We start from the raw sequence: 26,184 nt of genomic DNA on the forward strand, positions 1-26,184 counted from the left end.
GATGTTGTCCGAGACTTTTTATCAGCTTCCCAACAAAAAACAAGAAAGACATCAAACACTGAAAGGCAACAGTCTCTCTCTTTCTGACTCATTTTATTTAGTCTGTCAGACGCAGTGTGTGTGTGTGTGTGTGTGTGTGTGTGTGTGTGTGTGTGTGTGTGTGTGTGTGTGTGTGTGTGTGTGTATTTTCTTGCCTGCTGGGGTGCTATTTGATTTGTTCCAGCATTTTATTTTGGAGCTCATATTGTTTCTGGTGTATTGTTTTTATTATGAGGGTTTTATTCATATCAGCGCCTGTCGCGGCTCGGGTCCTGGTCCTGGTTCCAGTCCCAAGGCACCGGGGAGGGAGACGGAGATGGAGCAATAAAGGCAGGAAGAGCACCATCGCCTCAGTGCAAGGTGGGATGTGTGCATGGATCTTGTTCAGCATGTACAGCTGAGCTGACAGCGATGATGAAGTGAATGCCTGAAATGATAACAAAAAGCTTCGCCTGCTTTTCTTCGCAATCTTTCAGCTGGATCCCTGCATGCTGGCTCACAAACACACACATCACACACTTGGCAACTGATGTTCATCAAACAATGAAAGGCAGGCGTGTAATTTGTCTTTCAGTGTGGGTGAAGAGTGGGACAGGATGGCTCCATTCACCCCTGTGATGAAGCCTAATCCCTGCAGCATACATCAGCTCCACCTTTACTCCGCTGGGGGAGCTGTGGACAGGTGAGCTGCAGTCAACGGTACAAACAATCATCAATCAATAAGGTCAAGGAGTAAAGCATAGACATATCTACTGCAACTGTGGGATGTTTCTGTTACGCCTTCAAAGTTTCATCTGCATGTTTTAACCCTTAGAACTCCACTAAGATCCCCCAGAGATACCTCCGAGGTCATCATCAGTGTCCAGGCTGTGTGGAACTCTGTGGGGTGAGTTTTACCCTTTATCCACATGGGTTATTCAGACATTAATGTCCCATCCAAGAGGCTTACAATCCAGCCACAAAATGTAGTTTATTCAGAGACCCGTGAATCCACTGATCCACGATAACACCTTTATTCTTCACATTTTCATCATAAAAAACATCACCACTATGTTACTGGGAGAGTCCAGAGACCATCGCCTGGAAATGTTGATGAAGACATGATGATGACAACAAGTGAGCAGAAAGTTCTACGCATGTCTGAAAAGAAGAACAATTATGTGGTTGGAATGAAGTTGTTTCTGATGCACAGAAACACTGGAAAGCAGCTGGTTTGCAGTTGGTTTTGTGAGGATTGAGGGAAAATGGTCGCATAAAAAAAACTGCAAATGAGGAAAAAGTGAGAACATGTAAATAGTTTCTGTTTGTTTCAATGCCAATATTTTTCTCCTGAAAGCCGAGACTTGAGATTCTGATGACCAGATGAGAAAATTCCTGGTAGACGTTTATCTCTGTGTTGTTCTGTTTTCTCCTTCTGCTTGCTCTTTATGCTGCCATATCTATTAATACATTCATCTTACATCATTTTAACCTCATAATCTGACTGATGAGGCTGTCCTGAAGAAACCAACTTTACGTTAAAAGGACAGGCTGATGAGAGAAGAAAGACCTGGCTGGAGGTTTATACTTCACATAGTGGTGGTAACACAACAGACATCAGGTCTGGTGATGAACCTCATTCACCAACAATTCTTACAGACTAGTTCTGAAGTCATTTTTATGAATATTGCAGCATTTCTGAAAATCTGTGAAGTACTCTTACGGACATGTGAGTACTAGCATGTTAGAACAAATCCGTATTCATGTTGTTTTCTCTTGTTCAGTAAACAAAAATACAAATGTACAATAATAAAATTGTGAAATAACTTTTGGTCATTTACAAAGCAGTTTGTGTGAGCAGTTTAAAGGCAGACAATGCAGATCATGTGCTGACATTTAAAACTTCCACAGAAAGTTATTTTTTATTTCTCGTGTTCCTAAACCATCAGTGTAGACTGAACACACGCAGATCGCTTCCTTCAGACAGAAACGTCCACATCTCCTGAGATCCACCTGCTGAATTTGGCCTTTAATAAGTCAAGTTGACTACATTAAGTCTAATTTACTACTTTTTATTATAATTACTTTTCAAGAAAAGACAGTCAGTTTTGTGGTCTACAGACCCGTTCCGATTCAGCTTCCCTTTAAAATAACAAACTGTTCATGAGAAGATATTGGTGAATGAGGCCTGATGACTTTTATTTATTATGTTCCATAAAAATCATCAGCATGGTGATGCAGCTCAGATTTCCAGTGGTTTCCTCGGCTGATAATTATGTTCATTAGCAGACCCATATGAACCCGAACTGGACATTAAAAGTACGTAATCAGTTCACTTCTTGTTTTCTTCATCTTTTAATTGAGTCAAATACATGAGACTTACAGTTTTGGGGCGTGTTTCTGGAGACCAGTATCATCATGATATCCAGTTAACGACCAGTAACTTCAATGAAACGTCCCAAAAAGTCAAATGAAACGTTTTGTCAATAAATTAAGTGTTTTGGTAAAGAAGACAATGCCATGCTTTGATCATTACTAAAAATGCTAAATTATTTCCTTCAACGCTACATTTAGCTGTCAGATGCTAACACAGTAGCAAAATAACAGTGAATGGGACAAGAAGACATCTGTCAGACAGCAGATGAAAGGAAAAGCAGCAGATGTGAGTGATGCTTATGATGCTTGATGTTCAGCTTAATGGAAAAACTTTTGGGTCTCATCTTAACATCTTCTTTTGACAAGTAGCTCACACTTTTTCATAAGCAAACCACCTTCCACCGGTTAGCACTGCCAAACCCAGTTTATAATGACGTGCAACAATAAATAAATGGTTTAAACTTGACCTGATAGGCTTATTGGTTGACGGTAGAGTCTCTCTGCATCTCTGACCAGAATGAAACAAAGTGCCATTTTTCACATAAGAGGGTGAAGGACTGAAGGACAACAATGGGACTCAGGAGAAGCTACAGATGAAGGGTGAAGTCCATTTCTTCTCTGTAATTGTTATCAGTTTTCATCAAGCAGTCCAAGATGGTTGGCCAATCTGGTTTATGTAAGAGTGTAGGGGTGTGTTTGTGTGTCTCCTCCTCATCCTTCGTTTTACCACCAGCTAACGGAGGCAGATATGAGCAGAAGGATCAATAGGACTGGGTTAGTCAGGTTGGAGCTGAGCGGCACGGCCCTGCCAGTCCCAGAAGAGCCCAGCGTGGAGACGGGGGCCTTCTCTGAGTAGGGTGGGATGACATCAAACTGATCTTCATCAGTCCGCTCCAGACTCTCCATCAGCTCCTCTTCTTCCTCAGACTCCATCACCTGTCAGGGAGCAGATGATGAGTAAAAGCTTTCTCAACTTCTGATTTGTACTTTATTTTCTCATAATCAGATTTACAATGCAAGAAATTCACTGGACCCATTTAGGCTCTTCATCTTCCTCCCAGAGGTGACCCTCATGCCAAAACATCTCCATGCACAAAAACTGCTATGAATTCATCCAATATCAATATTTTTCTCCTATTTTTCATAAATGACTTGCATAACTTCAAACCAGCTGAAAATGACAGAATACCCTCCACTCTTTTAATGCCAGTTTGATTATATTAATTATTGCATTATTTATTTAAAACAAAACAAACATTCATTCAGAGCTGCTCAACACCTCCAAACACTCCAGGGGGCATGAGGAGTGATTTGCTTTTGTTTCTTAAATAACTTCTGATTATTTATGTTATCAATAACATAAATGGCAAAAGTGTTTGAATAGGAGAAGATAGAAGTCTGGGACTTATTCCGGCCTGGCCTCTTGTGCCAACAAAAAGAAAAGTCACCAAGTACTATATAACATATTCTGACTGATTTTATGTATACAGCCGTATTACACCGGCGAGGAGGTGGAGGAGGCGTTTACACCGGCGAGGAGGTGGAGGAGGCGTTTACACCGGCGAGGAGGTGGAGGAGGCGTTTACACCCGCAAGGAGGTGGAGGAGTCGTTTACACCCGCGAGGAGGTGGAGGAGTCGTTTACACCCGGGAGGAGGTGGAGGAGTCGTTTACACCCGCAAGGAGGTGGAGGAGTCGTTTACACCCGCGAGGAGGTGGAGGAGTCGTTTACACCGGCGAGGAGGTGGAGGAGGCGTTTACACCCGCAAGGAGGTGGAGGAGTCGTTTACACCCGCGAGGAGGTGGAGGAGTCGTTTACACCCGGGAGGAGGTGGAGGAGTCGTTTACACCCGCAAGGAGGTGGAGGAGTCGTTTACACCCGCGAGGAGGTGGAGGAGTCGTTTACACCCGGGAGGAGGTGGAGGAGTCGTTTACACCCGCGAGGAGGTGGAGGAGTCGTTTAGACCCGGGGGGAGGTGGAGGAGTCGTTTACACCCGCGAGGAGGTGGAGGAGTCGTTTACACCCGCGGGAAGGTGGAGGAGTCGTTTACACCCGCGAGGAGGTGGAGGAGTCGTTTACACCCGGGAGGAGGTGGAGGAGTCGTTTACACCGGCGAGGAGGTGGAGGAGGCGTTTACACCCGCGAGGAGGTGGAGGAGTCGTTTACACCCGCGGGGAGGTGGAGGAGGCGTTTACACCCGCAAGGAGGTGGAGGAGTCGTTTACACCCGCGGGGAGGTGGAGGAGGCGTTTACACCCGCGAGGAGGTGGAGGAGTCGTCTACACCCGCAAGGAGGTGGAGGAGGCGTTTACACCCGCGGGGAGGTGGAGGAGTCGTTTACACCCGCGGGGAGGTGGAGGAGGCGTTTACACCGGCGAGGAGGTGGAGGAGTCGTTTACACCGGCGAGGAGGTGGAGGAGGCGTTTACACCCGCAAGGAGGTGGAGGAGTCGTTTACACCCGCGAGGAGGTGGAGGAGTCGTTTACACCCGCGGGGAGGTGGAGGAGGCGTTTACACCCGCGAGGAGGTGGAGGAGTCGTTTACACCCGCGAGGAGGTGGAGGAGTCGTTTACACCCGCGAGGAGGTGGAGGAGTCGTTTACACCCGCGGGAAGGTGGAGGAGTCGTTTACACCCGCGGGAAGGTGGAGGAGTCGTTTACACCCGCGGGGAGGTGGAGGAGTCGTTTACACCCGCGGGAAGGTGGAGGAGTCGTTTACACCCGCGGGGAGGTGGAGGAGGCGTTTACACCCGCGAGGAGGTGGAGGAGGCGTTTACACCCGCGGGGAGGTGGAGGAGTCGTTTACACCCGCGGGGAGGTGGAGGAGTCGTTTACACCCGCGAGGAGGTGGAGGAGTCGTTTACACCCGCGAGGAGGTGGAGGAGTCGTTTACACCCGCGAGGAGGTGGAGGAGTCGTTTACACCCGCGAGGAGGTGGAGGAGTCGTTTACACCCGGGAGGAGGTGGAGGAGTCGTTTACACCCGGGAGGAGGTGGAGGAGTCGTTTACACCCGGGAGGAGGTGGAGGAGTCGTTTACACCCGCGAGGAGGTGGAGGAGTCGTTTACACCCGCGAGGAGGCGGAGGAGTCGTTTACACCCGCGAGGAGGCGGAGGAGTCGTTTACACCCGCGAGGAGGCGGAGGAGTCGTTTACACCCGCGAGGAGGTGGAGGAGTCGTTTACACCCGCGAGGAGGTGGAGGAGTCGTTTAAACCCGCGAGGAGGTGGAGGAGGCGTTTACACCCGCGAGGAGGTGGAGGAGTCGTTTACACCCGCGAGGAGGTGGAGGAGTCGTTTACACCCGCGAGGAGGTGGAGGAGTCGTTTACACCCGCGGGAAGGTGGAGGAGTCGTTTACACCCGCGGGGAGGTGGAGGAGTCGTTTACACCCGCGGGGAGGTGGAGGAGTCGTTTACACCCGCGGGGAGGTGGAGGAGTCGTTTACACCCGCGGGAAGGTGGAGGAGTCGTTTACACCCGCGGGGAGGTGGAGGAGGCGTTTACACCCGCGAGGAGGTGGAGGAGGCGTTTACACCCGCGGGGAGGTGGAGGAGTCGTTTACACCCGCGGGGAGGTGGAGGAGTCGTTTACACCCGCGAGGAGGTGGAGGAGTCGTTTACACCCGCGAGGAGGTGGAGGAGTCGTTTACACCCGCGAGGAGGTGGAGGAGTCGTTTACACCCGCGAGGAGGTGGAGGAGTCGTTTACACCCGGGAGGAGGTGGAGGAGTCGTTTACACCCGGGAGGAGGTGGAGGAGTCGTTTACACCCGGGAGGAGGTGGAGGAGTCGTTTACACCCGCGAGGAGGTGGAGGAGTCGTTTACACCCGCGAGGAGGCGGAGGAGTCGTTTACACCCGCGAGGAGGCGGAGGAGTCGTTTACACCCGCGAGGAGGCGGAGGAGTCGTTTACACCCGCGAGGAGGCGGAGGAGTCGTTTAAACCCGCGAGGAGGCGGAGGAGTCGTTTACACCCGCGAGGAGGTGGAGGAGTCGTTTACACCCGCGAGGAGGTGGAGGAGTCGTTTACACCCGCGAGGAGGTGGAGGAGTCGTTTACACCCGCGAGGAGGTGGAGGAGTCGTTTACACCCGGGAGGAGGTGGAGGAGTCGTTTACACCCGCGAGGAGGTGGAGGAGTCGTTTACACCCGCGAGGAGGCGGAGGAGTCGTTTACACCCGCGAGGAGGCGGAGGAGTCGTTTACACCCGGGGGGAGGTGGAGGAGTCGTTTACACCCGCGAGGAGGTGGAGGAGTCGTTTACACCCGGGGGGAGGTGGAGGAGTCGTTTACACCCGCGAGGAGGTGGAGGAGTCGTTTACACCCGGGGGGAGGTGGAGGAGTCGTTTACACCCGCGAGGAGGCGGAGGAGTCGTTTAAACCCGCGAGGAGGTGGAGGAGTCGTTTACACCCGGGGGGAGGTGGAGGAGTCGTTTACACCCGCGAGGAGGCGGAGGAGTCATTTACACCTGGGAGGAGGTGGAGGAGTCGTTTACACCCGCGGGGAGGTGGAGGAGTCGTTTACACCCGGGGGGAGGTGGAGGAGTCCTTTACACCCGCGGGGAGGTGGAGGAGTCGTTTACACCCGCGAGGAGGTGGAGGAGTCGTTTACACCCGCGAGGAGGTGGAGGAGTCGTTTACACCCGCGAGGAGGTGGAGGAGTCGTTTACACCCGCGAGGAGGTGGAGGAGTCGTTAACACCCAGGGGGAGGTGGAGGAGTCGTTTACACCCGCGAGGAGGTGGAGGAGTCGTTTACACCCGCGAGGAGGCGGAGGAGTCGTTTACACCCGCGAGGAGGCGGAGGAGTCGTTTACACCCGCGAGGAGGCGGAGGAGTCGTTTACACCCGGGAGGAGGTGGAGGAGTCGTTTACACCCGCGGGGAGGTGGAGGAGTCGTTTACACCCGCGGGGAGGTGGAGGAGTCGTTTACACCCGCGAGGAGGTGGAGGAGTCGTTTACACCCGCGAGGAGGTGGAGGAGTCGTTTACACCAGCGAGGAGGTGGAGGAGTCGTTTACACCCGCGAGGAGGTGGGGGAGACGTTTACACCCGCGAGGAGGTGGAGGAGTCGTTTACACCCGCGAGGAGGTGGAGGAGTCGTTTACACCCGCGAGGAGGTGGAGGAGTCGTTTACACCCGCGAGGAGGTGGAGGAGTCGTTTAAACCCGCGAGGAGGTGGAGGAGTCGTTTACACCCGCGAGGAGGTGGAGGAGTCGTTTACACCCGCGAGGAGGTGGAGGAGTCGTTTACACCCGCGAGGAGGTGGAGGAGTCGTTTACACCCGCGAGGAGGTGGAGGAGTCGTTTACACCCGCGAGGAGGTGGGGGAGACGTTTACACCCGCGAGGAGGTGGAGGAGTCGTTTAAACCCGCGAGGAGGTGGAGGAGTCGTTTAAACCCGCGAGGAGGTGGAGGAGTCGTTTACACCCGCGAGGAGGTGGAGGAGTCGTTTACACCCGCGAGGAGGTGGAGGAGTCGTTTACACCCGGGAGGAGGTGGAGGAGTCGTTTACACCCGGGAGGAGGTGGAGGAGTCGTTTACACCCGCGAGGAGGTGGAGGAGTCGTTTACACCCGCGAGGAGGTGGAGGAGTCGTTTACACCCGCGGGGAGGTGGAGGAGTCGTTTACACCCGCGGGGAGGTGGAGGAGTCGTTTACACCCGCGGGGAGGTGGAGGAGTCGTTTACACCCGCGGGGAGGTGGAGGAGTCGTTTACACCCGGGAGGAGGTGGAGGAGTCGTTTACACCCGCGGGGAGGTGGAGGAGTCGTTTACACCCGCGAGGAGGTGGAGGAGTCGTTTACACCCGCGAGGAGGTGGAGGAGTCGTTTACACCCGCGAGGAGGTGGAGGAGTCGTTTACACCCGCGAGGAGGTGGAGGAGTCGTTTACACCCGCGAGGAGGTGGGGGAGACGTTTACACCCGCGAGGAGGTGGAGGAGTCGTTTACACCCGCGAGGAGGTGGAGGAGTCGTTTACACCCGCGAGGAGGTGGAGGAGACGTTTACACCCGCGAGGAGGTGGAGGAGTCGTTTACACCCGCGAGGAGGTGGAGGAGTCGTTTACACCCGCGAGGAGGTGGAGGAGGCGTTTACACCCGCGAGGAGGTGGAGGAGGCGTTTACACCCGCGAGGAGGTGGAGGAGGCGTTTACACCCGCGAGGAGGTGGAGGAGGCGTTTACACCCGCGAGGAGGTGGAGGAGTCGTTTACACCCGGGAGGAGGTGGAGGAGTCGTTTACACCCGCGAGGAGGTGGAGGAGTCGTTTACACCCGCGAGGAGGTGGAGGAGTCGTTTACACCCGCGAGGAGGTGGAGGAGTCGTTTACACCCGCGAGGAGGTGGAGGAGTCGTTTACACCCGGGAGGAGGTGGAGGAGTCGTTTACACCCGCGAGGAGGTGGAGGAGTGGTTTACACCCGCGAGGAGGTGGAGGAGTCGTTTACACCCGCGAGGAGGTGGAGGAGTCGTTTACACCCGCGAGGAGGTGGAGGAGACGTTTACACCCGCGAGGAGGTGGAGGAGTCGTTTACACCCGCGAGGAGGTGGAGGAGTGGTTTACACCCGGGAGGAGGTGGAGGAGGCGTTTACACCCGCGAGGAGGTGGTGGAGTCGTTTACACCCGCGAGGAGGTGGAGGAGTCGTTTACACCCGGGAGGAGGTGGAGGAGGCGTTTACACCCGCGAGGAGGTGGTGGAGTCGTTTACACCCGCGAGGAGGTGGAGGAGTCGTTTAAACCCGCGAGGAGGTGGAGGAGTCGTTTAAACCCGCGAGGAGGTGGAGGAGTCGTTTACACCCGCGAGGAGGTGGAGGAGGCGTTTACACCCGCGAGGAGGTGGAGGAGGCGTTTACACCCGCGAGGAGGTGGAGGAGGCGTTTACACCCGCGAGGAGGTGGAGGAGGCGTTTACACCCGCGAGGAGGTGGAGGAGGCGTTTACACCCGCGAGGAGGTGGAGGAGGCGTTTAAACCCGCGAGGAGGTGGAGGAGTCGTTTAAACCCGCGAGGAGGTGGAGGAGGCGTTTACACCCGCGAGGAGGTGGAGGAGGCGTTTAAACCCGCGAGGAGGTGGAGGAGTCGTTTACACCCGCGAGGAGGTGGAGGAGGCGTTTACACCCGCGAGGAGGTGGAGGAGTCGTTTACACCCGCGAGGAGGTGGAGGAGTCGTTTACACCCGCGAGGAGGTGGAGGAGTCGTTTACACCCGCGAGGAGGTGGTGGAGTCGTTTACACCCGCGAGGAGGTGGAGGAGTCGTTTACACCCGCGAGGAGGTGGAGGAGTCGTTTACACCCGCGAGGAGGTGGAGGAGTCGTTTACACCCGCGAGGAGGTGGAGGAGTCGTTTACACCCGCGAGGAGGTGGAGGAGTCGTTGACACGGAGGAACAGTGATGTTTACAGAGGAAGACGTCTCTGACTGCAGAAGAAGATGTGGTTCCTGAAGGAGAAGAACATGAAAAGTAAGAACTTCTGCCCCGTCTGTGCCCGAAGCAAGTCAAGCAACCAGCCTCCGGTGGGCCAGTTGCAGCCACTCCCCGTTCCAGGTCAGCCTTGGTCCCACATCGCCTTGGATTTCATCTCCGGGCTACCCCCCTCCAATGGTAAAACCGTAATCCTAACTATTGTAGGCCGGTTTTCGAAGGCTGCACACTTTGTAGCACTCCGTGGGTTCCCCACAGCTCCTGGTAAACATGTCTTCCGCCTCCATGGTATCACTGCTAACGTAGTCACTGACCGGGGACCCCAGTTTGTTTCTCAGCTTTGGAAGTCCTTCTGCTCTGCTTTCCAGAGGAAGACTACATTCCTGCCCTTCAGACCACCAGGACCCCTGCTCATCATAACAGCTACATATTCTGCTCTCTTGCTTTTTACTTTACTTTTACAAACAGTCTTTATCAGACAATAGTTCAAATCTAATGTAAATATGTAAATTTTATTGTGTTATGGTGTTTTTATGATTACATTTGGTTTACATTACATAAGATGGCATTATATTGTTTACTTATATAAACATGATGACTGTAAAACTTATTCTGACTCTATTATAAAACACATTAGAAAAAATAAGCTTTTAGTGTTTATGCACCACCTGGTGAATTTCAATAATACTGATAGTAAATATGAATATACTACAGGATTCCTCTTGATGCCACCTTTCATTAGAGTCTCATTGATGACTGTATGTTGAAGTGTTCTGGAGTTATAGCTTATTGAAGTTGGAATATCCAAAGTGGCCATTTGGAGACTCCAAATGGCCACTTTGGGGAGCGCATGAACATACTTACAGTAAAACCCTCATAGAATAATAACTGTGGCTGCGATTGTCACCAGATTTTAACTGGTCATAGGAAAGGCTTCATGCTACAGCTCCATCTGATTTTCCAGTCCATATCTCCATCTCTCCATGTGCAGCATGTTGACAAAGTAGAGAAATCCAGACGAGGGAAAAAAACCTGAAATTTCCATGTGTTCCAACTTCAACAACTTTATGCTGCTTACAGTTACAATACATCTGAAAGCTCAGGGTAAAACTTCAGAGTTTTTACCTTAAAAAGAGACCATGCTTTTGAATCTACTCCAAAGGGTTCAAGAACAGCATCTACTTTAATTTGGGTATGTCTTTTTCAGGTGTATTTGGCATTTAGGGGGGTGGCTGTTAAGGGGTTAACCCATCCACCTTATTTTGCCACAATCACTTTTAAACGTAGGCGACTTCTGGAATTATGTTGACAATTCCAGTTGCTGCCTATAGCAAGTCAGCAAGATGCAGACACTGGAACTGGGAAGAAACGGAACAAACTCCTAAAAAGTCAGGTGAAGTAGTAATAAGCGCCACAGAGTGGTTGAATGACATGCACCAGTGGCCTTTGCTGTGATATGGAGGCTTTTTTTACAGCGGCGCCAAGACAAAAATACAGCCAACGCTGGTGGCCTCTCCCACCCGGCAGCTGCCATTTTCTCAACGTTCTGCCACTCCTCGCCGGCGGGCGAAGCCCACCGGCGGGCGAAGCTCACCGGCGGGCGAAGCTCACCGGCGGGCGAAGCTCACCGGCGGGCGAAGCTCACCGGCGGGCGAAGCCCACCGGCGGGCGAAGCTCACCAGCGGGCGAAGCCCACCAGCGGGCGAAGCCCACCAGCGCTCTGCCACTGTGGGCTGTTGACTAAAATAAGTAGAACCTGCTGAAGTAGACAAGATTTATAAAATGTTTTTTAACAAAAATTGTTGAGACCTTTTGCAGTGGTTTATGAAAACGTGATAGCATTATAGCTAATACAGTGTTAGCATTGCTAAAGTTCAGTTTAATTTAGCGTTACCAGCTTAGCATAGCCGCTTAGCAAGGACAATTAATTCTATGTTAAACAGTGTTAAACAGTGGACCACAACAGTTGGTCCACTTCTTGACGTGGTCAGTACAAGTTTGTTGTAGGATGTCATGGCTTGTTTTTCACTTGCTGCGATGCCCTTGAACAGCACACATAATAGTAGTTATAGTACTAATAGTAGTCGAGCATTGTCTTATTTGAGTGACATGCAGGTGGAAACTACCATGAATCGATATGGGTCTAAGTAGCAGCACAACTGGAAGTAAAATAAAAGCCGGCATAATAAGGTGGATAGGCCGCCCAAGTTCTCACTGGGAAACTGGCAGAAAAATACTCCTTTTTCTGTTGGGAAAGTAAAGTATTTTAATACTTACACAATGGTGTAAGTTGAGGGATTAGACAAAAATGTGAAAGGTTGAACAGAAGTGCTGTGAAGCAGCTATAGATAAATAATTTGCTAAAAAAAAAAACCTAGATTATTAAACATAGATCAGTTTTAGACTGTGATCTAAATGCACTCTGTAGATTTAAAGAAACCAAACTCCTCCTTTATGAATACAGCACTCCCCAGAACTCAGCTTGTGATGTCCTGATGAATAGTCCTGCTGTATAGCTTTGGACTGCCAGGCTTCCTGTGAAGCCTTGGACAGAACGACTAAATCATTTTACATAGTCAAGATACGGTTTTCAGTATTTTCCTAATGGTGAAAGTTGAGGCATTGTTTGAACTGCTGTGAAAAAGCTAAAGATAGATTTAAATAGTTTGCAGAAATAATAAGGTTGAAGATAATGGTTTGTGTTTGAACTAAATCATAAAAAGCAGAAAAACAACTGAAACTTGCTTTTATGATATTTCAAATATATTTTTTTTTTATTGTTCATCTTCAAACACGTTGTCTTATTTGTACCAGAGTATTAAACTTGCTGTTTGAACCTGCGTGTTAAGGGCACAGTTGTTCCTAAATGCAACTTTAACAGCACAGGGACAGCCAGAAACACTGGTGACAAGATGCTGAATATTTCTTTCACCAGTGATATTTTTACTGGGTATTGCGTACTGGTGCACCCCGATGAAGCAGTATTCAGCTCATTCAGCACAAGCTGAATTTCTGCATCGTCTGATCTGCATTTAGTGTCATCCAATCACAAGACTGAATTTAAACTTTTACAAAGAGCTCAATAACTGAGAAACTTTAAGAGTTAAAGAGTCCAACGGTCATCTCCTGAAGAAGGTGAACTGAAGAGTTCATCCCCAGCTGAAGAGTTAGAAGTTGTCTTTCAACTGGGAAGTTGGTTGGTTGATTCCAGGCTTCCCCTGACTATGTGCTGAAGTGTCCTTGGGCAAGATACTTAACCCCAAGTTGCCCCCCAGCCGCCACTTATTCAGTCATTTACGGTAATTTAGGTAACTTTATATTAATCCCAGTTTTAAGTCTATAGATGCTTTAGTGACCTAAACAGTCAATAAATAATAATATATAAAATCAGATACGAATGAGAGTACATGTGAGATGAACCCATTGCCCATCTTCTGAAGAGAACTATAAGAAGGTCTTATTAAAAATTCCAGCCACCTACACATTTGATTGTATCCCCTGTGGAGCTGTAGCATCTAAAACAGAGAGAGGTCTGTGCTTCTAAATGTGAGACGTTTTCTTCGTTCTGCTGCAGCAGAAGTGAAACCTTTTGACCTGAAGGAACATCACTTTGGAGAAACAAGCGAAAGGTATGGACCAGCAGGAGGAGGAGGTGGAAAACAGACGTACAAAAGAGAGAAAAGAAGAAAGAGTGACGAGTCGAGGAAAGGACAGAGAGAGAGGAAGGACTTAGGAAAGAAGGAGAAAGACTAGGAAGACATATGGACATGTATAAATTATACTAAATAAGCACTTCTTCCCAGCAACACTTCTTCTAATCTGCTCGCTGGGACAGACACACAGATGGAAAAAGAGATGAACACAAAGCGGACGAGTGGAGAGTTGGAATCTCCTCTTGTCTGCTGGCCCAGATTACCTCTGGCAGCAGGGCATGCTGGGAGACCTGGTCTGGCCAACGTTACAGTAGCCAGGAGAGCAACTGCATTGGACCACGTTTAATGATCAGAACTGGACGGCAGCAGCGAGGAGCCGAGCCCTCAAAACATGGCTGGCACAAGGACACATGATCCCACCGCTCTGCAAACACAACACTGACTGGCCAGAACTCCGCCATTGGCCACAGACGGAGGGAAACGCAGTCTTAGGACCATTCTGTTTGCTCAGAGCTGATGACTGGTTTTTAGGCTCCTGTCAGAAAGCAAGAGAACTGAAGGACCACTTCTTCTTTCACACAAAGCCAGTGTTTCTCAAGTAGAACGGATGACATTACAGAAGATCTAAGAAATGGTTTTGTTGTTGTCTGATTGTTTGGGGAAAATGTAGGAGAGGGGGGTCCTTTGTTATTTAAAAAGACTTAAAAATAAAATATAATAATAAGAAACGTTGGTTGGTTGGCCGTTGGACACAGCAACAGAATCTGGACGGTGCTGTGGCATTTTTCAATAAATTAATAAGTAAGATTATGAAGAAAAACGTTTCTATGAGAAAACAAACTTTTAGCAGTGTCTCTACTCCATGGCTGGACCAAGAACTCAAAGAATATATGAGGCAAAGGAGTCAAGCTAAGGTAGAAGCAATTAAATATAACGACGTGGTTCAGTGGAATAACCATCATAAGAAACAATGTGGCTAAAATGATTAATTATAAAAACAAAACAACAATCAAAATAAAATTTGAGACCCTGAAATGGATAGTGCAAAGGTAGAGAAAACCCTGAGAGATAGAGATGGCCAAGTATCTGAACAAAAACTAAAATATTAAAATCAGAAAAGTCATGGAGTTGGACCAAGATAAAAATATCTCGTATGAAACGATAAATAGTATAATGACAGCAAAACAGTGTGGAAAAAAAAAAAACATTTCAAACAAATAAAGATAAACTCTGAGGAATAAACTAATTTAAGGTCAAACTTTTAAAGATGGTGGCAGATTTGATCATTTCTCCATTTCTCAACTTAAATTTAACAGCAGCTGTTTTTCCTTTGGAATGCCAACCTTTTACCTTTAACTAAAAACAAGAAGGAACCATTTCCAGATGGTAAGAACAGACCAATAAACTTTCTACCAGCAGTGAGCAAAATTATAGAACAAATTGTGTATGATCATATACAAGAGTATTTTGATGATAATGTATTAAATACAATATATCAATATGCTTATAAAAAACTGCGCCGCTCACCGAGATTTCTGGTCGTTGGCTACAGGAGATTGATAAGAAGAATCTGGTAGGATCATTATTATTGGACTAAAGTGCAGCCTTTGATGTTCTAGACCATCATATTTTATTAAATCCGTTGGTTTGTTGTGGATTTGAACAGTCTGCTGTTAACTGGACTGAAATTTATCTTACAAATTGTGACGACACAGTCAGTTTTGATGGTAGCTATGTTGAGGGGGAAATAATTAGTTGTGTGATGCTCCAAGGCAGTTGTTTATTTATGTGAAACAACAAGTTCAATTTAGTTAAACAATGGATTACTGAGAATAAATTAGTAATCAATGTAAGTATGGTGGTTTGGTCAAAAATATCTTCACCAACATTGTGCTTAACCAAAGGAGAGAATGTGATCCAACAGGCAGAAGTTTATTTACTGAGTGGAATTGTGGATAATAAAATGTCTTGGAACAGCCAGATAAATAATGTATTAAAAAAAATGGGTTAGGGTTTGGAAACAATAAGAAATTCATTCCTCTGTTGCTCACCACACGATTAGCTCAACCATTAGTTTTATCTTTCTTTTTTTGCATTGAACTGTTGTATTTTATGTTCAGTTTGTGTGTTTATATATGTGTGTGCATGATGTATAAAACTATGTACACCATTTGTACTGTAATAAAGAGGAAACGCCCTGCGATGGACTGGCGAGCTGTCCAAGGTGTAGCCCGCCTTTCACCCAAAGACTGCTGGTATAGGCTCCAGCTTCTCCGCCACCCTTAATCAGACTAAGTGGTTCAGATAATGAATAAATCCATGCGTTTCCATGGGAGTTTTAATTCCTGTTTAATTCCGTATAAAAGTTAATTCCCCTTTAAACTGATAAACAACGACTTAATTCCTAATGCAGGAATCAAACTTAATTCCGATGTAAGCGGCTGGTTTATTCGGATTTTAATCCCGATCTATTTAATCCCTCTGTCATGTAAACCTTTGTTCCGCTCTAAGTTAACTCCGGTCGTTCTGAGCATGCTCGTTACCTTGTCCTGTCCCGATGACGTTGTTTTACCTCCCGTGTTCGGTGCTCTATCTTTCTTCTCCTTCTCAGCTGCTGCAGAAAGTGAAGTAGTATGCTGGTGTGGAGCTGCTACTTCACATTTATAATAAAAATAAACTGGTTCTTATTATGTAGTTTTTACAAGTTACGACTGAAAAGACGAGAAGCAGGGAGCCGACTTTGTTTATTTCCGGTATACGCCGTACGTCATGTCTCTGTCCAATCAGAACCATTCCCAACCCGCCGCTCTGAAGAGGAAATAAGAGGACATGTTTCATGTAAACCTTCATTCAGAATGATTATTTTCATGTAAACTCGTATAAGAATATGTTAATTCTGAATTATTAATTCCAAATTCAAAACATCTTGTAACCGAAGCCCTTGATTCATTCATCATCTTAACCGCTTAATCCGATGAAGGGTCTCAGGGAAGCTGGAGCCTATCCCAGCTGGCTTTGGGCGAAAGGCGGGGTACACCCTGGACAGCTCGCCAGTCCATCGCAGGTAACCGTAACCAATGAATGAATGAAGAGGAAACCCCAGGAAGAATAGCTCCTGATGTTTCAGTCACAAATTAGAATCTTAATAAATCAAATGAAAATGAGTCAAAATGGTTGGGCAGAGCTAGACAAGTTGTTTAAGAGATTTTATTCAGATTTTATTTTGGTATGTTGGATCAGAGAGATAACTAAAACCTGCAGGATTGTGGCCCACAAGGAGTGGAGATGGACACCCCTGCTATAAGGTAAGATGCCTACCACAAACATTTTGTTAGGAAACCTCTATGGTCCCTGGAGATTATCATCATTTCCTGGAAAAGATTATGGACATATGATGATAAGATCCAAACTTGAGAATCCAAAGATCAACAAGTTAGCGGTGTGTCTGAAAAGGTCACGTTTCCACGCACTCTGCCGTCATTAACTGAGACCAAACAAGTGTTTTTTTTTTGTTTGGTTTTATTGTGTAGTAGCTGGATTTCTTAGAGTACTAGGAGCAAATGATTGCGCTCCTGAGTAAAATATGTCATCCTGCTTCCAGTCTTCTGTCTCCGAGATGCAAGCTGGTGAGTTTTCAGATGGCGGGCTTGTAGGCGGGTCAGTTTATGACATTCTTAGAAAATATAAACACGAGGCCTATATTAGAAACTAGACTGTTTCATATTCATTCATGTTTTCATTCATTGTTTAGGGTACATCCACCCTGCACCCCCACCTGTTTTTTTATATGCCCATTTTTCTTTAGTTCACTTTCTAATGCCGTTACACGTCTTTTCACTCACCAACCCATGAACTTTTTCAGATATTTTCTCCCATACAGCGTGTGTGTCAGACAGATTTATCTAATGTTTTCTCTCCAAACTAACCATGCTGCAATCCACCACATGTGCAAAACGCTCATTTAAATAAGGAGTCTCCAACATGTTGACACCTGCTGTCCATTTACACCATCACTCTAGTAAATCACCCATAATACGTGGTTCTACCAATATTTAGATTGCATACTCTAATAACTACTCGGGGTCTTGGTAGACTTGGTCCCAAGACAGTGGTAGTGAGTGGAGATAATGCTGGAGGTAACTCAGAGCAGCTCAGTCTGTCCTCCTGGTCAGTTCCTGGGGTTCTGATGGCTGGAAATCCATCTGATATTGTTCCCTCTGTGTTCAGAAGGAAGGAAGCTTCACAAAGCTTTGAATCCATCAGGCTGAAATACCTTTTTTTTAGAAAATCCTGAAATTTTCATCCTTCTTTGTCATAAATAATTGACTTAATTATCATGTATAAGATGAGATTTAGCAGAACTATTTTAACTATAACTGCGTAGAAAGGGATTCGTTTGTGTTTGTAAACCAAATATTATTGCAATTTCTGCAGGACGTTTCACAGAAAAGGACAGTTTGTTCTTAACAATGTGATTGATTGTGATCAAAATTTATTTATGAAGCACCAAATACTGAAGGAAGTATCTGGAGACGGGAGTCTTGGTGGTTAATCTGAAATGATGATCTCTGTGTGCTTACATTGTTGGTGAACTCTGGGAGGTGGTTGCTGCTCATCAGCTCATCCTCCTGGACCAGCGGGGAGGGTCTGGGAGCTGGAGGCTGGCTAGCATCTGCAGGCAGGGAGCCAGGGCTTCCCATCCAGCTGATGGAGTTACCTGTACAGAGACAGCACCAACACATCTGAGTGGGTTTACTTTCACCTGACTAACATTTACTGGTTTACGGATGTGTCCAAAGAAAGGTCTTAATGGCATCATTGGTGACAAGAGGTGTGTGAGTACAGGTGTGTTGGGAATGAATGGATTCTGGCTCAGCAGGCTGTGTTTGCTGTTCAGAGCAGCAGGACTTTAACTGGAGTAGCTGTCAGCTTGTGTGTGTGAGTTCGTGCAGGTTGTTGGGTCTTTGCTACGTCTGAATGGGTGTAAACCAACATTTCTATTTGGCAGCTTTATTGTTTAAGCTATCCTCCACCTGATAAATCACCAAGTTTTATGGGAAGTGCCTTGACGTATTGAACAAGGCTGTACTGTTTGGACATTCAGGTTCAGTGTGTATCGACAGGCGTGTTTGACCGATGGTGTGACTGACTGACACGCAGTGCCCCCCCCCCCTCTTCCCCTCTCTTATTACACCTCTCCAACCCGACAGATTCCTCGTGCTGCAGACTCATTTCTAAGAGTCTTTTGGATGCAGAGACTGAAATATAAAGCAGCTCCAGCTGTGAGAAGAGCTGCAGGAGGCAGCCACCCAGACACATTCAGCAGATGCTGTGTCCCAGCAGTTTTTATCTGTTCCCTCTCTTCCTGTCTGGATCATTGATTGAGACGTCGACACAGACTTCATAATTCTGACTCTCAGATTTGATCCTTATACAGCCTCAAATCTAAAAGCACGCATGCTGTAGGGTTAATATGAACAGCACCTCTGGAGAGTAACAAGCATTTCATCACATGAAATTATTTATATATTACTTAAAAAACTCCACCTCAGAGTGGCCTGACTGGTGTGTTTGGGAACTGTCTTCAACTCTTCAAGGTAAAAGTAGAAGAAAAACGTCTCTTTTTCCTTTAGACACCACCAGAAACAATGAATGTTGTTTTTACCAAATGGTTGAAAGAACAGCTTTTAAGTTTGTAACAGTGGTGATATGATCAAACTTTGTAAAACAGATGAGATAACAAAGCCTGAGCCATCTCTGAGTGGAGATGACTCAGGCTTGTTTATCTGTCTTCTGTCAGACCCATAAGTTTTCTTCTCATTTTTATGCTGAAGACTGATCTCAGTAAGTAACTGGGATTTAACCTGATCTTTCATCACTGATGTGGAAAACTCCATGTGACTCTGATTTTATAAATTAGCATGCAGAGGGCTTTTTCATGTCAAATTAAGTGTACAAATATCATCATTTGCCCAATAACCTGCAGCTCTGCAGCTCTGCAGCTCTGCAGCCACCTCTACCTCTGATTCTGCTCCCTCCACCTCCATGGCTGGTTCCTCCACCTCTACTGCTGTCTATCTATCGATCTACCTGTCTGTCTGTCTGTCTGTCTGTCTATCGATCTATCTATCTATCTATCTATCTATCTATCTATCTATCGATCGATCGATCTATCTATCTATCGATCTATCGATCTATCGATCTATCTATCTATCGATCGATCGATCTATCTATCTATCGATCTATCGATCTATCGATCTATCTATCTATCTATCTATCTATCTATCTATCTATCTATATTAATTCAGTTCAAGATTTTCAGAATGGAGCTAAAAGTTACTTATAAAGACACAAGTTCCAATTTCACCAGAGAATTTGCAGATATTTTCTCTCAGGAACATGATCGCTGTAAACGGCTAATCCAGCAGCCATCTTCATCCTGTCTCTTCTCTGAGGTCTCGCCAGCCACTAAAAGACAGTCTTAATTTGACACTTATCGTATTTCTTGCCCTGGCCTTCTCCCTCTTTCTTGCTTTTACTCTCATAATGTCCTCCTGAGTGTTTTTGCTGACTCAGCCACAATGCGTGTTCACATCAGGAGATGCGCTGCCTTTTGTGTCCCACAAAAAAAAGTGGTGACTTGGTTTCTGTGGGATGCTGTTAGGTGGCAATAGCATGAAAATATGGAGAAATATAATGAGAAATGACACAATAACCATCAGAAATGAACCATTTTCTGTTTTACAATCAGGGTTTATACTGAAGCAAATCAGCTGCAGACACTGAAAGTGAATCTACATCTGTTCTGTACATCTTTGTAGAGGTAAAATGTAGGCTGCAGACTCACGCAGGCAGGTGTTGTGGGTGAAGAGATGCTGCAGTCTCAGACACTCCTGCCATTGGTTGCCGCTGCCTTCACAGTTGCACCACAGCGACACATCAGCAGAGCTGTTGCTAATGTAGTTGGGCGTCATGATGGTTCCTGCAGGACGGAGATGGAAAAGTCCCCAATCAGAACGTGTGGTTGGGATGAATGAAAGATTACATTACTGAGAAAAAAGAAAAACTTTGACAACATGACATGAAAGAATAATAAAAAGTGGTTTGTACTGTTTTTCTTTCTTTTTTTAAAGGTTTCAGTGTTTGGCAGGTGATTACTTCATGACAGAAAATCACAACAGAGTTTTGTTTTTTTTCCTACATAGAAAAGTAAAGCATCACCTGAAAGCATCATGATGCAGAATCTGTGACTTTTCCTCAAAGGACTGAGAGAAGTTTTCAGACAGGAGGAATGTTTTGTGCCATCTGCAGTTTTCAAGGCACAAAAGACCAATTTTTGAAAAAGCGCCAAATCAAGCTTTAGTAGCATGTGATGAAAATCCACACACACATGCATGCACACGTGTGAGTGAGGGTGGGGGATAGTGTAGAGTGGGAACACGCAGTATTTATGTAATATATTGATTAATACAAAGAAACCACCAGTTTGTTCATAAAACTTTGCCTGAGAATGTTTTTGCTGTTGGACGTTCACTCGCTGGCTCTGGTGGGGACACAAAGTTTCATCTGTCCCGGAGGTCAATCTGTAATGTCCTGCAGGTTGTAAAAGCTTTGTCATCCTCAGTACAGAATAATAAAATGTTTTATAGAAAGTGATCTTTCATGCTGCAGTCATCCAACTATTAGCCAAAGCTAACAACTGGTGTCAGAAGTGGAACATTCAGGGCAGGGTTGAAAACAGAAATAGACACCTTCCTCACATCGGATCAATCACTGCAGCAAATCCAAGGGAGTGGATCACAATAAAGCAATATTATTAAGATAAAAACTGAGCAGCATCTTTCCTGCACCCAGCTGCTAGCAACAAATGCTACACAATGAATGGACAGCTAAGTGCTGTGCTGAGTGTGCAAAAGTTGGCAAGCTGGCAGGTAAATCTGTTAAAAGTCACAGGTATCATGAGAACTGATTGCAAAGTTAAAACTAAAAGATACATCCAAATAATCCCAAAAACTTCTTGGTCACAGCTGGACTGAGCTTGTCATAAAAATACAAACAGCTCAATAAAAAAGTAAACTAAATGAATGAAGAGCATGAGGAATTGCTGGGAAGTACAGCAGATGATAAAACATATATATATGAGGCCAGGACTCTGTCCTAGTTGCATACACTTACAAGGCACAAAGTAGGAGGAACAGTTTACGTTACACTGCTGCTGACAGAGTGGATCAGACTGAAGCTGGAACATGTCCAGCCTTCGGTACGGGACTGAGATGGTGCAGCATCTAGTTTAGCTGGCATAACACAAGAAAAAAGCCTGATAGCAGACTGGCACGCCACCACGTACGACCACCCGGCCCAAGTCAGCCAACCAAAGCCACCTGTTTCCGTTGTGGGGAAGTAGGTCATGTTAGGAGAATGTTAAAGAAAAAAAAACACGAGATTCATTTTTGTGCAAATATTAAAAATGCACACAGCTCCACTGCCCATTCTCTACTGAGAAAATGACCTGTTCATCCTTACCTCTACCTAAAGCAACAACCTGCGACCTGAAGAGAATAAAGAAACTTTGAGGAGATGTTGGCCACATCTTAAATGCCATGACTAAGTGTGTGAGAGATCATATCAACATCTTTGTGGGAAGCATCATCCCAACAAAACCAGTGAGATGCTTTCCCAGTAGAAAACCCTGCATCGGCCAAGACCAAAAAAAGCAGCTAAATATGAAAAAGAAAGCCTTCAAGGTGGGAGACAAGGAGTTACTGAGGAGTTAACTCAAAGAAGCTAAGACGTGCCAAAAACATGTGCTCCAGTAAAACAGCATGAGGGATGTGTGGTCAGGAACGGATCACCAGTCTGGAGAAAAATGCTCCACAAGATGATGGGCATGATAGACACACAGTCAGCAGAACAAAGAGCATTCAGTCAGAGGCTTCTTCAGCTCCACTGTAAAACAGAGGAGCAATAGTTTTTCTCAATGATTATTTAATTATAGCTAAAGATTCACTTCCGCCGTTGACTTCTCATGTTGCAGAAATGCTTCTTTTTGGTTTAATAAAATGTTACTCAGTTCAGTTAAACAGCAGCAAGAACAAGATGGCCTGAGGACACCCAGTCTAAGAAAGGTCTTTATTTCTATGTTAATCAGACTTTGAACTTTCCACTGAGCTGAACTCTTTTTATAACCATTTTAATAATCATAATTTTGAAGAGCTCTGTTTTTTTCCACAGATGAGCTCTATTCAGGTGGATAAGACTGGGTTTGATAAAGAAAAGCCCAGGCTCTGATGGACTCATCTTCTTAAACATTAAGTTTGACAGCTGGCCCACTGAGTGCCATTTTACAGGAAAGACTTTTATTGTAGAATATCTTAAGACTACCCATGATTCTTAATGATTTTAAGTCTGTTGCAATAGATGCAAAAACATTATCGCCACACAGCGAGGGACAAAGACTTTTCTACGGTTGCTGCTCATTGATTCTTCATCAGCTTTTAATTTTGTCTGGTCTCACACTCTGGAAGATACATTTGCCATTGATCGGAGTCTGACAACCTGGCTTTGGTTTTTTTCACTCTGTGTCTGTGTCCTCTCACTGGTTTTACTGCTTTTATATGCTAATGAATTCAGAGTCTACATGCAAGGTATCTCAACTCAGTGATTATGTTGCTTTCATGTAATGATGACCCTGCTCATGACCTAGTCTGACTGCCAAAACAAGGTCAGTGGAAGGGTCATCATGGCTGGGCTATGAGACTGGCGATTGCTCTGGGTAGAGGCCCGTCTACCATGTTGTTCCACAAACTGCATCCAGCTGTTCTCCAAGATCATTTATTGAAGGTATGTTTTCACAGAAATGATGAAATGACTGTTTTTTCAGAATGGAAAAGAGATTTCAGGATGGCTAAGCCCTGTACACCAATGGTCTTTATTCATTTCTATCTAAAATATTTACTCCATTAGGTTTCCAGTGTAAATAGCACAACGTTGTTAAGATAAAAAAAAGACACTGCTAATGGGGGGGTTGTTCATGAACTCTTGGGTAAACGTCTAGTTTATCAACTGTGATCTCCAACACTCACTGGTGGGGTCGTAGTTCACATTGTTGCAACTGATTTGGGATTTTCTAGTGTTGATGCCTAATAAACTCATAAATTAGCGATCTTTAGCTATTTTTCTGAGTTGATCCAGTGGGAAAAGAGTGTTTTCCTAGTGATGAAATCAACTTCCCTCAGGCACACAGAATTAGGAGACAGCTGGAACACACCACAAGTCCTGGTAGGGTGAGGAAACTGTCTTCTTCTGGTGTTGTCCTCTTGGGATGGCCACTTCAGGGCCTGCTTCTGACATCTCTCTTTAGATGGAACTTGGACTTCAGATTGGAGATGGCAGCAAGGATTACTTGAAATAATGCTGCCGTTTGGTTTTAAAGGGAATATTGCATTCAAAACTCACGTTTCTAAGTGCTTAAGATTGTTTCCTGTGGCGTTTTAAATCATGAGCAGACACTTTACTTTGGTGCTCAGACCTTATCACCAGAATGTGTCCTGTATGAACATAAGGAGGAAGGACAGCCAGATGTCTACCATGTTGGCCTACATCACTTCTTCTCTTTGCTGGACTGGATGTTCCATTTGCTTTCACACTGGAAGAGAAACCAACCAGCATTAACTGGAAGTGAACCAAGACACTTTGGTCATTTTGTTCAGACTGCTCCAAATGAACAGCTGTGGAAGTGAACCATAGTGGGTTTTAAGTGGACCAAACATGGCTTCTTGTTTAACATACTTTCCCTATTTGAACCAGTTCAACTCCCCACCTTCCCCATGAGTCTTGTACCTATAAGTCCAGCGTAGGCTCGGAGACAAAGGCCAGTTGAGTCCTTCAAGCAGCCACTAGCTGTCAGAGGAGAAGGCTGACAGTTACTGAGGAAATCAGCCAATCTGGACCTGGCAAAGATACAAACATCTCAACATCAGTTTCATAGTCAGTGGAAAATTTGAGCGGGTGAGCTTGTGTTTAAGTAAATTCAGACTGGATATGAGCTGCACTTTCCCATAAACATTGGCTTTAGTTTGGTCAGGTGCTGATGTTGTTAATGGCAACTTGGGCATTCATTTTTACTTATAATACCAGAATTATATCATGTCAAATTTAAAATGAGAACCAATTAGCATTTCAAAGTCTGTAAAAAATCATTATTGTCATCATCTGTGCAAAATACTGTGTGGACTCAAACATAACAATATTTCCTGTATTGTTGTTGTTATTATGCTATTCATAAAACTGAGATCTAAAATTCATGTGGTCCTTTGGTAATTTTTTTTTTTTTTTTTTAATCCAAATAACTTACAGGTGATAAAAAAAAAAACAACTTTAAAGCTTCAGTGTAGTTCAGGTCTAGGAATGAAATGTTACATCTATTTAAAGGACAGATGACTAGTAGACAAGGTGAAGAAGTGCAAAGTATGTGAGAATTATTGCTGTCAAGAAATGTGTTCATGAAGGAGATGAGTGTTAAAGTCATTTAAAGATGAGGCTCCTCTCTTCTGGGTAACAGGTGCAGGAAAGCAAGCTGGAAAAACTTCACCAAAAAGCCAAAAGATTGCTGTTGTAACAAATGGTGAGCTGAAAATAATGTTATGAAGAGCACCTTAACTGGTGACAAATGAAAGAGCTGTTTTTATTGAGGTGTTGGGCTAACAGTAAGAACTAGCACTGCCATCACAGTGATCCCAGTTTCTAACTTTATTTATTGCTTTGTCTAACCTGACGTCATGTCCACCTCCTTAGTTCTGTAACAGGAAGTGGACGACAACCAGTTCATTGTTCCAGATCTCTGGAAAAGTCCTCATGTTTGTTTTTGGTTGTTCCAATGATTGAAATTATTGAAACTGATTAAGGTCAATTAAAAAAATGGTTCTCAAACTTTTAAAGATATATCCACCAAGATAACATGCAATGGTGTTTGTGATCCCAACCCCATGCAACAACTGAGTGTGTAATTACCAAATGGGTCACCTTGCAATCCTCCACTAAATTACTGCTGTTAAAGTGTCAGAATCTTTATTTAAAAAGAAGGATAAAGTGGTTTTTAATGAAAGATCTTTTTATTGAGATTTTCTTTGACACCAAACATACAAGAACTCTAAACCATTTGCACAGGTCAAGAGAAGTAGACAAATGCAGGAACCATGAGAACAGTAAAGTGGGGGGCTGAAGAGAAAATGACAAACAACAATAACAATAACAACACACAAAGAGAGCAAAAGAACACTAAGACCTAATTTTACTACTACTTGGTCAGTACTGATTTGAAGGCATGAACCAATAAATAAACATAAGACTTGTAAGATATTGCTTTTTGTTGCAAATCTGAGGCTGCACGAGAAATTCCCCTCCCATGTCATCTGGAATGTACTGTATTTAAAAAGGGTCCCAAGTCCCATGAAACTTCCAGCTCTCGTGCTGTGGTGAACATCTAATCTTTTCAAGTTTCAAACAGGACATCAAATCCAATAGCCATTGCTTATTTGTTGGTGGGAAAGTGTCCATCCATTTAAGCAAAACACAGCATCTAGCCACGAGGGAGGCGAAGGTCGGGGTGCGATATTTTACTGAGGATAACTCAACTCAACTCAACTTTATTTATAAAGCCCTTTAAAACAACCAGAGTTGAAACAAAGTGCTGTACACAATCGGCAAAAAATCAAAACAGAATAAAACAGTTCAAATG

General features: G+C 45.6%; 1 protein-coding gene across 1 annotated transcript in view; it reads right to left on the reverse strand.

Moving 5' to 3' along the window:
* Positions 1-2,456: 2,456 nt before the first annotated feature.
* Positions 2,457-26,184, reverse strand: part of gfra3 (GDNF family receptor alpha 3) — a gene marked incomplete at its 5' end in the record, with an annotated part of 42,426 nt that continues 18,698 nt past the window's right edge. Inside the window, 4 exons of the mRNA XM_079249703.1 lie at positions 2,457-3,330; positions 18,029-18,165; positions 20,296-20,430; positions 24,288-24,397. Coding sequence (XP_079105829.1) covers positions 3,118-3,330; positions 18,029-18,165; positions 20,296-20,430; positions 24,288-24,397 — 595 coding nt within the window. The 3' untranslated portion in view covers positions 2,457-3,117. The remainder of the gene's footprint in view (positions 3,331-18,028; positions 18,166-20,295; positions 20,431-24,287; positions 24,398-26,184) is intronic.

The sequence above is a fragment of the Telmatherina bonti genome (genome assembly GCF_933228915.1).
Source record: "Telmatherina bonti genome assembly, chromosome: 12".
Lineage (NCBI taxonomy): Eukaryota > Metazoa > Chordata > Actinopteri > Atheriniformes > Telmatherinidae > Telmatherina > Telmatherina bonti.